The sequence below is a fragment of the Marmota monax genome, unplaced genomic scaffold, assembly GCF_021218885.2.
Source record: "Marmota monax isolate L192 unplaced genomic scaffold, Marmota_monax_Labrador192_F-V1.1 WCK01_AAM20220418_F8-fsc00089, whole genome shotgun sequence".
Lineage (NCBI taxonomy): Eukaryota > Metazoa > Chordata > Mammalia > Rodentia > Sciuridae > Marmota > Marmota monax.
The window spans coordinates 4,958,233-4,973,253 of NW_026694744.1; the positions used below are offsets into that span (position 1 = coordinate 4,958,233).

The window sequence follows — 15,021 nt, forward strand, 5'->3', positions numbered from 1 at the left end:
TCTGTTCAATGGAATTATTGGGCCTTTCATTTATTTTTTATTTTGTTATTCTATTTTACTTTTTGATGCAGGAGGTTGAACCTAGGAGTGTTTTCCCACTGAACTACAATGCCAGTCCCTTTTATTTTGATTTTGAGGGAAGGCCTCACTAAGTTGCTGAGGTTGGCCTCAAACTTGTGATCCTCCTGCCTCAGTCTCCCAAGTTGCTGGCATTGTAGGCATGCACCACCACAGATTCAACTCAATCTTGCCTTTTAAATTTTTATCCCCAGGCCACAACAAGCACAGCCATAAATATCTCCCTAAAAACTTACCATGGCAACAAAATAGGGTTCAATATGACAAAATTAAATTCTCTTTGGCAAACTTGTGTTGATTTTTACTTTGTCCATATTAGATAACATCGTGACATACTGTTTGGGTCAATTGCTTAGACATACACATTTAAAGATAACTCATCCTGCAAGATTAACAAAGAGGCTATTATATTTTAGGAAGAATGATGCAATGGAGGTGATTCTTCTTTTCATGCTGAAGGCACTTTATTTTCTTATGCTTAGTTAAGGTCCAGTTATTCTCAAGTAGATTTCATAAGCTGATTCAAGATTGATACTGGATTGAGGGTGCAATGACCTGCTGTGCAGGAACTATGGGGCTAGTAGTAGTGGTGAGGAAGCCAAATGGCTTTATTTGGGAAGATTATGTAAAGGGTACCAACAGACACCTGATTTTATATTTTCTGAGTCTGAAATTAAGAAAGAATTAATTTCTGTATTAATAATTATCTTAATATAAAAATGGCTTTTCCTTTGATTTCTACTGATGATATTTTTTTCCAAAAAGAATTCTCAAAAACCCAGCATAGGTGACAATTTCTTTTATAGTATAGCTTAATTTCCCTATTATATACATATCATACACTTGTCTTGTAAAATGAAGAAAGTTTAATCATTCATCTTAAGATTTACAGCAGTGGGAAATTAACAAATACTCCAAAAGCTTTCAGTGTAGATGCATACATTTTTAAAAAAAATGGTTAAGAAATAAAAGATACTAAAACCTATCCACTTCAGCCTTTACATGACATCTAAACCTTAAAAGTCAAACATTATAGCCAATATCTCTAAAAGTTATTGTAAAAGAAAGGCTAATTCAATCATAGCATAATATAACCATGTAGCCATAACATTTATGATCAGTCTAATCAGAAACATTAATTAACAGTGCCATAAGTTCTTATATATTAAAAAGCAGGTGTTGTAGGCTGATTGCTAAGAGGCCACAATGATACATACCTCCTGGCATTCACAGTATGACCAAGATGGCAGGCTGGATGGTAGTCCAGGGGAAACTGTTGATGATTGTCTAAGTCAACCACTGATCTGTCATAGACTGATTTCCACAGACTGAGGTGATCACAGTCCCACCAGTTCTGCTGTTTTCCCTGGACTTCAGTGGTCATTCCCATGAAGCTGGTGGGATCTGTGGTTGACTTTTAACAAATAGAATATGGTCCAAGTATTGGGGTATCATTTCCCTGAATAGATCACACATAATTTAATGTCATTTAATTACACATGATTTAATGTCGCTAGCAACCCCTCTCTCTTGCTGGCATTGATGAAACCAGCTGCTTTGTGAGAGAGGTCCACCTGGCAGGTACCTGAGAGCAGCATTTGGTCAATAGTCCAGAAGAAATTGAATCCTGAAAATGACCACATAGATGTGAGCTTGAAAGTGGGTCCCAATCCCAGAGATGTCTGTGGCCCTGGCCAATTCTTGGAATGCTGCCTCTGAGAGACCTTGTGACAAAGGACCCAGTTAGGCTGCATCTGGTCTCTTGACTTCCAGGGACTATGAGATCACAAACATGGGTTGTTTTAAGCCTCTAGGTTGTGTGGTAACTTGTTACACAGTAATAGATACCTAAGCGAGAAGGGTCATTGCCTTGAATTTTTATTATGGTGTCAAAACATGGCTTAACATCACTTAGTATTGCCTAATGGAATCAACATACAGATTATTATATCGTGAGTCATTTTCAGTTAAGACTACATTTTTCAGACTTTGCCAAAACAAGCCTTCTGCCTTGGGGTTGTCAGGCCACTGGAGGATGGAGCTCTTGCAGATCCGCCGTCGCAGTCGCAAGTACTGAGAATGCTGTAGCACTGGCTCTAGCAGGATAAATATAATCACATCCATGTTCTCATCCATTAGCCTCTGTAATGCCAAGTAGAAAGCTGTTTTAAAATTCCAGCTTTTGGCATATTTTTTGGTTAAAATGAATATCGTTTTCTTGCTCTGGTTTATGCTGAGCATGAGGTTATCAATGATGGCCAACCCCGGGTCCCAGTCCCTCTCCTGTAGACAAAGGAGAACATTTTTCCCTTCACTCTCTTCAAGGTGGTAGCGCAGCTCATTGATTACCCAATCAGTAACAGAGGCATCTTTGGTGTCATAAGAAATGTAAGCATCATAGAAAGTTTGGGATGTGGAAAGAGTCCTGTAACCTTTGATCTTTGCAACACACATATGGTAGATAAACCAGACATCCCAGTAGAACAGGTGGTGAGCCAGGGCAGCCAGCATAACCATGGTAGTGATAAAGAACGTGAAGAAAAAGAGTATGGCTGCAATGGTATCTGAAACACATGTTGTCAGCTCTAGGCTCATAATGCTCTTCCCTCTCTGGTCCCCAGGACTGGCACAAATGACATCTATCAATCTAGGAATTGTGACATTTGGATTTTCATCTATCCAACTTCGAAAATCTCCAATGTCACAGGTACAGTCAAAAGGGTTTCTGCCTAGTTCCAAAAGAGCTAAATTGGTAGTGGTCTTTGTCTGAAGTGTGGATTTGTTGATCATTTTTATCAAGTTGAAACTTAAATCGAGGTGCACCAGATGGCTGGCTTCGGAAAAAAAGCCAGAGGGAAGGTGGGCAATCTTGTTCCGGCTCAGCAGCAGTGTCTGAAGAGAAGGTGTAGATTTAGATAGGCTGTTAGTTAAAGAGGACAGCTCGTTTCCACTTAAGTCAAGCAAGAGGAGATATGGAAGCTTCTGGAGTAGTGTCCAGTTAAAGAAATTTAACAGATTATTATTTATGTACAGTTCAGTGAGATTGGCTGGCAAGTTAAGGAATGCTTCATTTGGGATATTCTGGAGGTTATTAGAAGACAGGTGCAGCCGTGTCAGGTTCCTGAGACATTTAAAAATGGACCAGTACCTGTTGTCTTTGGTGTTCCACAAAAGGTCAAGGCGGTTTCCAGTGAAAACTAATTCCTTCAGGGACATGCTCTTCAGTTCCTTCTCCTCTGTTAAAGTATAAATGCTGTTGTAGCTCAGGTTCAAAACTTTGAGCTGTGTCAAATTTTGGATAAATCCTAGACGATGTGTTACCCCTGCTATTTTGAAATAGTGTGCATTATAGCTGAGATCTAGAACTTCCAGGTGGGACAGTTCACGGAGAGCATTGTTATCATCAAAGTCTAGTCTATTGTTGGTCAAATCCAAGTATTTGACCTGAGGCACAGCTAAAAATTCAGTTCCATTAAATACTTGGCCATTGCCATTGGCAGAGAGATTTAAACAGGCAATGTCACTGAAACCTTTGAATTGGTTTTTACCAATAAAGAAAATACTGTTTAAACTTAAATCCAAGGCTTTGCCATAACCAGTACATTGTGGCTTCATTAGAGAATTGGTGTTATGATAAAAATTTGAATGTGGGTCAAACTTGGCATCCATGGAGCGTCGTTTAATGGTATGACTTTGCAAAGAGGAACCATTTGTAGGAGTTTGCCTGATATCACTTACCAATGGTGATATTCTGTTTTCTGACAAGTAAATAATTTCCAGTTTGGGGAATCTTTGGAAAAGGGTAAAATCAATTTGCTTAATAAAGTTAATCCCCAAGTTGATAGTTCGAAGTTGTGGTAGAACCATTAGAGGTCGGAAATCTTCTTCTCTGAGTGTCTGGAACACATAACCTCTTAAATGCAGTGCCTTGAGAGACTGAAGTTTAGAGAAGTTTTCGGAAAGAGTAATATATTGTGAATATTCTGTCTTTACATAGTTAAAAGATAAATCGAGTATTTTTAAATTGGGCAGCTTTGTTAAAAATTCCCCAGAGGCCATTTCTTGCACTAAATAGTTGAATTCGAGATGCAACACTTTCAGGTAGTGCATATTGTCAAACCAGGTGGAAGGAACCTTCCGGAGGGAAGTGCTAGAGAGGTTTAGGTAGAGAAGCTGGGTCAGATTTTGAAAAGCAAGAGGATGTATCTCAATTGCGGCATTTCCATCACAAGGTGTACAAGGAAAAGGTGCATTGAAACATCTTGGACAGTTCCCACTTAAATCTAGTAATCTTAAATTTACCAATCCCTTGAAGTCTTCTTGACCTATAGTTTTGATCTTGGTGTTACTCAGATAAAGTTTTCGAAGGGAGTTGGGTAGTTTGGGTGGCACATGGATAAGAGTGTTGAAAGACAGTGACAGCACCTTCAAGTTTGTAAGGGATTCAAATGTCCCATCTTCAATGTAAAATGTTTCACTACAAACAAAATAGCAGTTCCAGCCCAAATAGAGACTTTCCAAGTTCATAAGTCCCAAAGTATCATTCTTAGTTATTGAAATTATATTGTTTTGAATTAAACTAAGTTCTCTCAAAGACTCTGGCAAACCAAAGGGTATTCTCTCTAACTGGTTGTCTTCAAGCAGTAGCTCCTGTAGGTATTTTAGATTGAGGAATGCTCCATCTGTAATATTCATGCCATTTTTATTCATATCAGGATTTTTATTATAGTGCTCTTGATTGGCATTGTGGTTTAGATTTATTTTAGTGACATATGGAAGCTCTGGAAACGATTCATTTGTTATGTGTGTGATGAAATTATCAGACAGGTCGAGTTCTGTCACATATTTGCCCACTGTTTGAGGAACTTCTTGCAGTTGACGGCTGTCACATTCTGCAATAATGGAGTTATTTTGCCTTTTCTCATCACAAGGATAGCTCCTGGAGTAATTCGATTCAGCAAAGAACTCACAGGAATCAGAGATAAGCAGGAAAAGGCAGATCAGAATTGAAGACCAGAAGGACATCTTTTCCTAAAGGAAAAATCAAAAGTAGAAACACAATTTTAGAATAGCAACATTTGCTGGGCATTTCATCATGAAATTAACAATTCTTCCTCACACTCGTATGAGTTTGAACTGGAAGTTCTCTTAAAAGTTAAATAAATTGCCTTAAATGAGGTTCCAAATGATTTTACTTGTTTACCGTGTTCAGCTTCAGGGTACTAAAAGCAGTTGAAAATAAAGTTATATGAGATTAAGGCAGTGAGAAGTTTTTGCAGATGCAATTATCAAGATGCCCCACTACCATATTGAGTCTCAGCTGAATCATGGCTCTGGTTCATATTAAGGCTATAGCATAGCACCTGTGTATTTATAGCATCAACCTGTTGACACAACTCTTGATGAAAATTTTCCAGCCTCAAAGGAGTGATCAGATCCAGTTTCTAATGTGATATCACCTAAGATACTCAAGACAGTATCATTGCCAACAATATCTCTTACTGGCATTTCCCACTATTTTTCCATACCTCTCTGATGATGATACACATCAAGTTCTCTTATCTCCACACAGGACTGGAAAGTGTACATCTTTGTGTGAGCACGTGTGTGTGTGTGTGTGTGTGTGTGTGTGTGGTGCTGGGGATTGAACTCACCAGGGCCTTGCACATGTGAGGCAAGAACTCTACCAACTGAGCTATATCCCCAGCCCAAAAGTGTACATCTTATGCTGATAAAAATAACAAAACAAAGTGCTAAAAACTTCCTCACCCATGTTAAGGCTCACAGGAGCACAATGAGGTAGGTTTCATTTATTATCCATATTCTGTAGATGAAGAAACAAACTCTGAGACTTAAATAACTTTCAGAAGGATGATACATTGTAGTACTGGGACTTGAGCCACTCTGATTCCCAAATAGGTTTTTTGTTTGTTTGCCACAACTAGCCATCATGCTGCATGATTTTCTTTCGAAATCCTTATGCCATAACGTCCTCAAGTGTAAATAGCACTCAAAAAAATGTTAATGGAACAACTACTACTCATATGTCCCTTTTCATGCAAATGGTGACACCAACAGCTATTTGCTAATTTTGAAACTTCTGTAAGGAAGACATGGTGCTTTATGCTTTCATGCATCTTCTGCAACACTCAGTAGAGTGCCTCAATGTTTGTGCACATTTCTTAAGATAGAAGGGCTGGAAGTATTACTTTTGGTAACTATTTGCAATGAGCAGATTAATGTGGTTTCATCAGAGGTTATGCTTAAGAGTACTCTAAAAATCTTATTTCACTGGACCTAGAGACCAACTTTACCAAAGTAGAATTTTCACTAAAGCCCAACTCAAGACTGTCTTTATTATGAGTTAAACCCAAAGTTCCTTCTTGTGAAATTCTCCTACAATTTAGGGTTGATGCAATAACACCCTTATACCCTGACTAGGTTACAAAAGATTTTTGATGTGGATGTTGATTATTCTGAGGGTCAATAATTACTGCCCACTTCAAACAGTCAAGGAAAAGCCAGCTCCTTATGAGATGAAAATTGAAATGAAGCAGAACTCTCAGATATTTCCAGACACATGAAGTTATTTTTCAAATACAGCAATATCGAGGTCAAAAGAATGTTTCAGTCAAAGGTAACAGCATATGCAAAGGCCCTGAGTATATCCCAGTGAGTTCCCTATGCGGTGCCTTTAGAGCAACCCTGGGATGGAAATCAAGGGAGTTGTAACATTGGCTGAGACAAAGTACATCAGGTTTCAAGTTTGGGAAGTTGGCTGAAGCTTGCATAGAACTGCTTACAACAGCAGAGTCCAGAGTAAGAGGAAGGACCAAGAGGATTGGGGTGGCACATAGCAGGGAACTAACAGATAATATTGCTGAGGTTCTCAGTATTTCCATATTGCCCCATTCAATGGTCATTTTCCAACCCTCATCTTAGCAAGCATATAAATGTAAAGGACTCAAAGGAAGCCAGGGATTTAGACAAGAGGAGTGGATTCAAAACAATTATGTTTTTAGCCAGTTGTGGTGTGCACATCTGTAATCCCAGTGACTCAGGAGGCTGAGTCAGGAGAATCACAAGTTTGAGGTCAAACTCAGCAACTTAGAGAGACCCTGTCTCAAAATAAAAACCAAAGAAAGGACTAGAGACATAGCTCAGTGGTAAAGAACCTTGAATTAAATCCCTAGTACCAAATGCAAAAAATTATTTATTTAAATTTACAACTAAAAGTTGTATATATTTCTGATATATAGCAGGACATTTTGAAATATGTATATTGCTATGGTGGAATACCATGTAGCAATTACAAAGGATAAGACAATTCTATGTTTATTCACTATTCACTAATTTAACAAACATTTATTAAATGTAAATTTTATTTCAGGATCTTTTTCATGCTAGAGATGCAGCAAATAACAAAACAAGTGAAAATGCCTGTCAATTTGGAATGGATGTTGAAAGACAGAATGTTCAATAGTGGAAAGTACCATGGATAAAAATTAAGATGGGAAAGAGGATGGTTATTAAAATGCCCCTCAATTGGACTTGTCTATTGTTTTTGTCAAAATCAGACTGGGGTCATGGGTTTAGGGGAGGAATATCATACTGGTGAAGTGCTCTCCTGTCTCAAGAATACATGCTATCAACCTGGCTTTCCCTGTTGATGTAGACCTTTATCATCAGACTGAGTTAGTGTTTTTCAGATCCCTATTACAACTTTTGTCTATAAATTAATAAAACATTAGTTTTTAAAGAGGTCTATGGGGAACATGTCAGGGTAAGGACAGATTCCTGACCCTTCCCTTTGTCTGATAAAAATAGTACCACTGGTAGGTGAGACATCTTTAGGTGAATACTTCAGGGAGTCCAGAGGGCAGGGCAATTCTGTGTGGCCTCCCTAGCCTCTAAGTAAAGTCTCCACATTTAATTTCAAATATAATTCTCTGATACAAATCAGAACAATTGAGGAGAAAAACCTCTAGGGGCCGCTAGAGACCAAGAAAGGAGCCTTTGGGATTCATGCAAAGTTTTCAGGATGAAAATAACCTCCCAGAGAGTTGGAAGTAACTTAAATTATGGGCCATGGAAATCAATAGAACACTCCACAAGAGATTTCTGAGTGAATAGCTTGAGGTTTCTAGTGTCACTCTTCCAAAAAAGATGACTGAGGTAAGAACATTAGTTGACAAACACCAATAACATGTACACTCAGGACAAGGACATGAATGGCAACAATGGAAAATAGTGAGCAGGTAGCTAGCCAAGAAGTTGAGGAGAGCTGGGTTTGATGGCACACACCTGTAATCCCAGCCACTACAGAGGATGAGGCAGGAGGATCTTGAGTTCAAGGCCAGCTTCAGCAACTTAGCGAGACCCTGTTTCAAAAAATAAAAATAAAAAGAGTTTGGGGATGTGGCTCAGTAGTTAACCACCCCTGTGTTCAAACTCCAGTACTAAAAAAAAAAAAAGAAGAAGAAGTTAAGGAGAAATCACTGCTTGTTCAAGCCTTCACATTCCATTCCATTCAGGACCATGGAGTTGGTAGTGCTCATTTTCCTAGGTGCTCAGATGAAATCCAGGGGAGCACCATGTAACAATGCCCAGTAGAGTGAACCCCAGCTCATAACATCCATGTGGATCCTAGAGAGAGCAGAGCCCAAAGAGCCAGCAAGAGCTGTATTTCCTCAGCCAAGTTCTTCGTTTTGGCCACACCTATGCCTCCGACTACCAAAAGTCTCAGGTCCAAAAGGATATCAGTGGGAATCTGATCCCAGATGAAGTGAGAATTCACTCTTTCCCCCCTCCAGTGCTGGGGATGGAACACAGAGCCTCATACATGTTAGATTGGTGTTCTACCACTGAGCTACACCCCTAGCCTCAAAATTTGCTGTCCCTGTGGTATAACTAATAAATAAAAACCACCCAGCCTGGGAAAAGTGAAATGGAAACTATGCAAAGACAATAGAGAAAAAACTGCAACTATGCAAATAGACAGAGAGAGAGAGAGAGAGAGAGAGAGAGAGAGAGAAGCTTCCAGCCTGCTTCCATTGGTTGAATATGGCAGCTGAATGCTCCCATTAAACCAAAAGTAAAGGAATAGAACCTACAAAGCAAAGAAAGCTGAAAGGAGACACCAGCAGTGTTTAAATATGTAAGAAGGTCAGGAAAATGGAAAGGAGACAGATGAGTAGTACATGACAGAGCAGACCAGAGAAGGCTAAAGTCTTTGGGCCAAGCTGAGAAAAGTCAATTTACCCCACAGAACCTTGGGAAGATGCAAGACCTGGAGGCAGCAGGCACCTTGGAGGTGACATGCCAGCTGGGGCTGAATGATGTCATAGTCTGTGTATGGAGCCCAGTAGCCCTGCCTCAGCTCTGGGAACTCTGATATCTGTTGTCATCTGAACATTCCACTCCAGCATCCGAGACAGAAGATCAGAGGATCTCGCTTTGGGACAACAGAAAATCACAGTAGCAGGGCCAGGGTGAGGCAAAACATAGGGGAGCATTGAAAAACTTGATGATCAAGATGAATAGTCTTGGGCTGGGGATGTGGCTCAAGCGGTAGCGCGCTCACCTGGCATGCATGCCGCCCAGGTTCCATTCTCAGCACCACATACAAACAAAGATGTTGTGTCCTCCAAAAACTAAAAAAATAACTAAATATTAAAAAAAGATGCATAGTCTTTAAAAGAATGAAAATCTATAATGAACAAAAGATACATATTTTTTAAAAAGAGAGGACCTGACCCTGTACTTGCAAGACACTGCTTCGATTGCTCTCCCTCTGTCTGGCTCTTGTTCCAATAAAAATCTGTTTACTAAAATAAGTATGCATTCTGTGATTTTTTAAAAAATATAGCATTAAAATATCATTAATCTTTTTTTGAAATGTAAAATTACTTATTCACATGTGTTTCATAAAAATGTAAGACACGTTTAAAAGTTTTTCAGAACCAAATGTTGTTTCAGTTCCATTACTCAGCTTTTTGGCTCACTTGTCTCTCCCTTAAATTTTGCACCTAAAATGAGTGCTTCGCTCACTTCCTCTAGTCCTGGCCCTACATGGTAGCAGATGTCTCCAGATTACATTAGGCACAGCCTGATCAACAAGTGGACTCACAACCCTTATCCATGGTAAGCCTCATCAGGTGGGAGGCCCTGTTCTTACAACTGGAGCTTTAATCAACACTTTATTGGACCACCACTGCTATGAAATGGGCGGCACCAGGCATGAGCATGAAAAACAAAGATGGAAAGAGGCAAAAAGAAAACAATCAGAAGAGAAGCAGTTGCTGGAAGTAGGCCTTCTGACCCCAGGAGGGTGGTTTATTATTTCTTTTTTTTCTTTTTCTTTTCCTTTTTTTTTTTTTTTTTTTTTTTTTGGTACTGGGGATTGAACTCAGGGGCACTCAACCACTGAGCCACATCCTTAGCCCTGTTTCATATTTTATTTAGAGACAGGGTCTCACTGAGTTGCTTAATACCTCACTGTTGCTGAGACTGGCTTTGAACTTGTGATCTTCCTGTCTCAACCTCCCGAGCTGCTGGGATTACAAGCATGTGCCACTGTACCCAACTTGGCTTATTTTCTTAATACTATTTTTAACAGATTTTCAATCTCCTCTCTGCAATCGTGAAATCTTTAAAAGTCTGAGCACCACAAAAATTTTTCCTCCCATAATTTATTTGGCAGCAAAACCTGATCTGGCTGGGCATTGTGGCACACAACTGTATTTCCAGCAGCTTTGGAGGCTAAGGCAGTAGCACTGCAAAGCTCAAGGCAAGCCTCAGTAATTTAGTAAATAAATAAAAACTAGAAAATTCTGGGTATGTGATTCAGTGATAAAGCACCCCTGTGTTCAATCATCAGTACCCCCATAAAATGTTTAAGAAAATAAGATTGTTTGATGGAACACACTGGTGGACAAATTAAACCTACCAGAAAAGCCTTGTATACTGGCCATATCCATGAACACACTGCATGGAACTCCCTAGAGAGGATGACTAGGCCTGTGTGATTCACATATTTCAAAACAGAACCCATTTCTTTTTTTTTAAAGAATACGAATCATGAAAAAAAAAATACCTGCTAACTTCTCTTCTCTCTGACATATAGAGTTGTTGCTACTGAGGAAGTGGTTTCACAGTGTTTTTTTTTTTTTTTCCCTGTTTCCTGTACATCATCTGTCTTTGGTTGGGTCCATGGTCTACAACCCACCAATTCTCTCCTTCAGGTTCTGAAGGAACCAAGTAACACAAGGATAACAACCACTGTCAGTCCTAACCCAAATATTACATTTCAAATTGGACCCCATAGGACACTTAACATACATTTTAAAGACATCAGAGCAGTTTGAATAGCAGTTCAAAAAGTGTCCCTTATCTGAGGACTTGCTCCCTGAGGGTCAAAGTAAGCTGAGGGGCCATTCCCAGAACCCACCCTGAGGAGGGCCTTAGGTGGGGCAGAGACTAGGTGTGTGGACACAAAAGAAGCAGCACCCCCAGGTGAGACTGAAATAAATCTTACACAATCCACAGTGAATGGTAGGAGGGACCTAGTGCTACCTCCTGGATTATGCCATTTAAAAAAAAAATCTTGTCATAGCCCTTTGTAGGTTGCAGGCAGCAGCCATTTTGCAAAAAATGATTCCTTCCTTCTTCCTTCAAAGGCTTTCTTCAGGATTAGCTGGATTTCTCTTTGCCAGGGTATTATTTTCCTCAGACCATCTCCCTAGGTATACTTGTCTCTAGAGATGGTCCTACTGCTGGTGATGCAGACAGGATTTTATCATGCTACATGAAATTTACAATTAATAGTACATACTTTATTTTATCAATTCCAAATTTTATGGATTCACAAACAGCTTAGGAAGACAAAAGAAAATGTGACATTAAATATATCCATTATGGAAGAGATGGATCCTGATTTCACATACATAAAATATGAAAAATTATGCCATTTGCATCCCAGGAATATGGTAGGGAGTATAGTGGAGGGCTTTATCATGAGGCAAACATTGGGGAAAGTGCAAGTCATGCATTTTCTCATTCAATCCTTAAAAATCAATGAGGTGTGTGGTATCATAAGCCCCTACTTCACAGACATGGAAAGGGAGACTCAGAGAGGTTAATTTACCCAAAGTCACTAGGTAGCAGAGCTTAAATCAAGCCTAGATCTACCTGAGTACTTAATGAATCAGGAACACTGGAATTGAGGGGCTAGTTTGAAGTAATCTGGTTTAAATTGTCAGTAGAGATATCACAGTCATATCTAGAATCTACAGGATTAAAAAGCTGGGCAGATTTTCCACCTTTCCTTTCTGCACTGATCAGGCTACCAGAGAGAACTTCCAGATTCTCAGACATTATGCAGAAGAACAGTAAATCCACTGATTTTATACGTATGCACCAACTAGCAGCCATTTGTAACAATTTGTAAAGACAATACAGCGTGTATCTGCTAATGCCTATGTGGAATCACAGGTATGCATTTAAATTTACTCTGTCTTTACAGGTCTTGAATGGTCATCAATTGGAGCCAAGAGTTTAAAAATAACAAGTTCTTCAATTCCATTCAATAATTCATTTGAACTCAAAAGACAATCTTTTGAAAGGCACTCCCTGCCCCCAATGAACCTTTTAGACAACACTAAAATGCCCTTACAAATATTGTCCAACCCAATTTTAAAGACAACCATGGATCACAACCTCTTCCCCTCAAAGACACACCATGATCCTCTGTGAATCTAAGGTTTCCCATAGGACTGCCTCCTCTCTTATCAACTCTGCAGTTTTTAGAATTATTACATGAAAGGAGGAAAAGGTATGCTTGAAGGAAGAGAATGAACTCTATCAATTGCCCTCACCCTTATTCACAGTTTCAGCTTGTAAGATTAGTATGCCCAGAACTTTTATATTGCTTTCTGAAATCAAACCAAGGTGGTTCTGTAATGAAAAGACCAAAAACTTCCTGGGGTTCTTAACTTTGGCTGCACACTGGAGATGACTGTGAATTTTAAAAGCTACAAATGCATAGACCCACCCTCAGAGATTCTGATTTTGTATGTCTGAGGTTCACCCTCAGCAGCAGGACTTCGTAAAGTTCTCTGTGATTCTAAAATGTAGCATAAAGGTCCTTGACCTCCATGTACCATCAGAGGGAGCAAGATAGGCATTTTCCCAAGTTTAATTTGATTCTATTATTATTCTATATTTTGCTTTCTTGTGATACAATTATATTGATCATCATAGTAACTTATCAAATAGAAATGGGATGATTTCAACTGCAATTTCATATCTGTCATTGGCTGACTTGGGCCACTACAGTCATTTTGTAAAGTGTAATAAAATTTTAGTGCGAAATTAATTCACCTTTAAGATCCATAATGGGCCAAGCACCGTGGCGCACACCTGTAATCCAGCAGCTCAGGAGGTGGAGGCAGGAGGATCATGAGTTCAAAGCCAGCCTCAGCAAAAGTGAGGTGCTAAGCAGTTCAATGAGACCCTGTCTCTAAATAAAATACAAATTAAGGCTGGGGATTTGGCTCAGTGGTTGAGCACTCCTGAGTTCAATCCCTGGTACCAAAAAAAAAAAAAATCCATTATGGATGTTGAGAATAAACATTAACTTCAAGAAGACTTAAATATACATCAAATTGTTGAAAAATTGTTGCAAAACTCCAAGGACATAAATAAGCACTAAATGATAGAGAAAAAAGCATGTGGTAAATTTTGAATGAAGTTCTCTTGAAATCAGGTTCAATTGCTCTTAAATTTCATTAAATTTTCTATATCATCTTACAAGACTACTAAAGTTTTTCAATCTGAGAGTTTAAAAAAAAACTCTATAATTTATTTATTCATGTGGTGGTGAAGATCAAACCCAGTGCCTCACAGGTGCTAGGCAAGCACTCTACCACTGAGCTACAAGCCAGGCCCTTAATCTGAGAGTTTTTGATAATACAAAACAGTATTATAGTTTTGATAATACACAAACTATGACTAGACACTGTAGAATAATAATTCTAGAAGTAGTAATGTTACTTTAAAACTTTGAACAAGAAAAGTAGCCATTAATATTGAACTTTAAGATTTTAGTAATTATATTAAGCACAGCTTCACTAGGCCTCTAGAAACTAATCCACACATGTGAAGGGAGTTTGTCTTTTTCTATAATATAGCAAGATAAAAATTTTTCTCTCCCTCTCTGACTCTTTTGTTCTAGAAGAGAATGTTGGCAGAAAGTAATATTCCAGTTCAATTTCTATCTTGGAATTGTCTTGTTTTCTTGTTCAAAACAATAAGATTATCACTTCATTCAACTTTCTGCATTACTCTTTAATTACTTTATATTAACATCCATACAAATTAAAGCCTTTTTGCCTCCATTCAGGGTTGTTATAATATTTTACCTTTTTATACTTATAAACAATCTATTTCTTTCTGCGTTCCTATGAATAACCACCAACCCAGATCTCTGTGACAGAAATTCTATTTTGTTGGAAAGCTTTCATAAAATAATAGGCATGGTTTACCCCTTTTTGTTGATGCCTCTTCTAGTTTCTCACTCCACAACTTGAAGCAGCATCAGCTGGTTTCCTCTGTGCACTAGGTGCATGAAGAGAAGAGACTGGCTCACTTCCTGAAATGGCTCACTTTACCATCAGCAGAACAGAACATGTGGTTTGCAGAAGTTTATGTGGGAAGAAGGGAACTAGTGATTTCTTAACTCTTGCTAAATCATTTATTGACTGTGCTTTAAAATTTGGAAACTGAAATTGGGGAAAAAGTCATTTATAAAATTATATAAATAGAACCCAAATCAGATATAAACAGCACATTTTTTGTGAGTTGGTGTATATATGTGTGTGTGTGCATGTATAGATGGGGAGTGGCTCAGAAGATCCTCACCCAAATGGTAATATAATTTTTTCT

General features: G+C 38.7%; 1 protein-coding gene across 4 annotated transcripts; it reads right to left on the bottom strand.

The window, feature by feature from the left end:
* Positions 1-1,940: 1,940 nt before the first annotated feature.
* Tlr8 (toll like receptor 8) lies at positions 1,941-14,749 on the bottom strand. 4 transcript variants are annotated; one of them, XM_058572586.1, is made up of 4 exons: positions 14,622-14,733; positions 13,459-13,597; positions 8,383-8,459; positions 1,941-5,109 (listed from the first exon to the last, which is right to left on the bottom strand). In XM_058572586.1, exon 4 carries the CDS (start codon positions 5,101-5,103, stop codon positions 1,990-1,992), a length of 3,114 nt encoding a protein of 1,037 aa, XP_058428569.1. In that variant the 5' UTR covers positions 5,104-5,109; positions 8,383-8,459; positions 13,459-13,597; positions 14,622-14,733; the 3' UTR covers positions 1,941-1,989. The 4 variants fall into 4 exon arrangements, with proteins under 4 accessions (XP_058428569.1, XP_058428568.1, XP_046280284.1 ...); XM_058572585.1 differs by having other exon boundaries at positions 13,459-13,662; positions 14,622-14,706; XM_046424328.2 differs by lacking the exon at positions 13,459-13,597 and having other exon boundaries at positions 14,622-14,749.
* Between the last annotated feature and the right edge of the window lie 272 nt (positions 14,750-15,021).

What these genes read in the sequence shown, in the direction of transcription:
- Tlr8 (XM_046424328.2), bottom strand. Translation starts at nt 5,103, where the DNA reads ATGTCCTTCTGGTCTTCAATTCTGATCTGCCTTTTCCTGCTTATCTCT.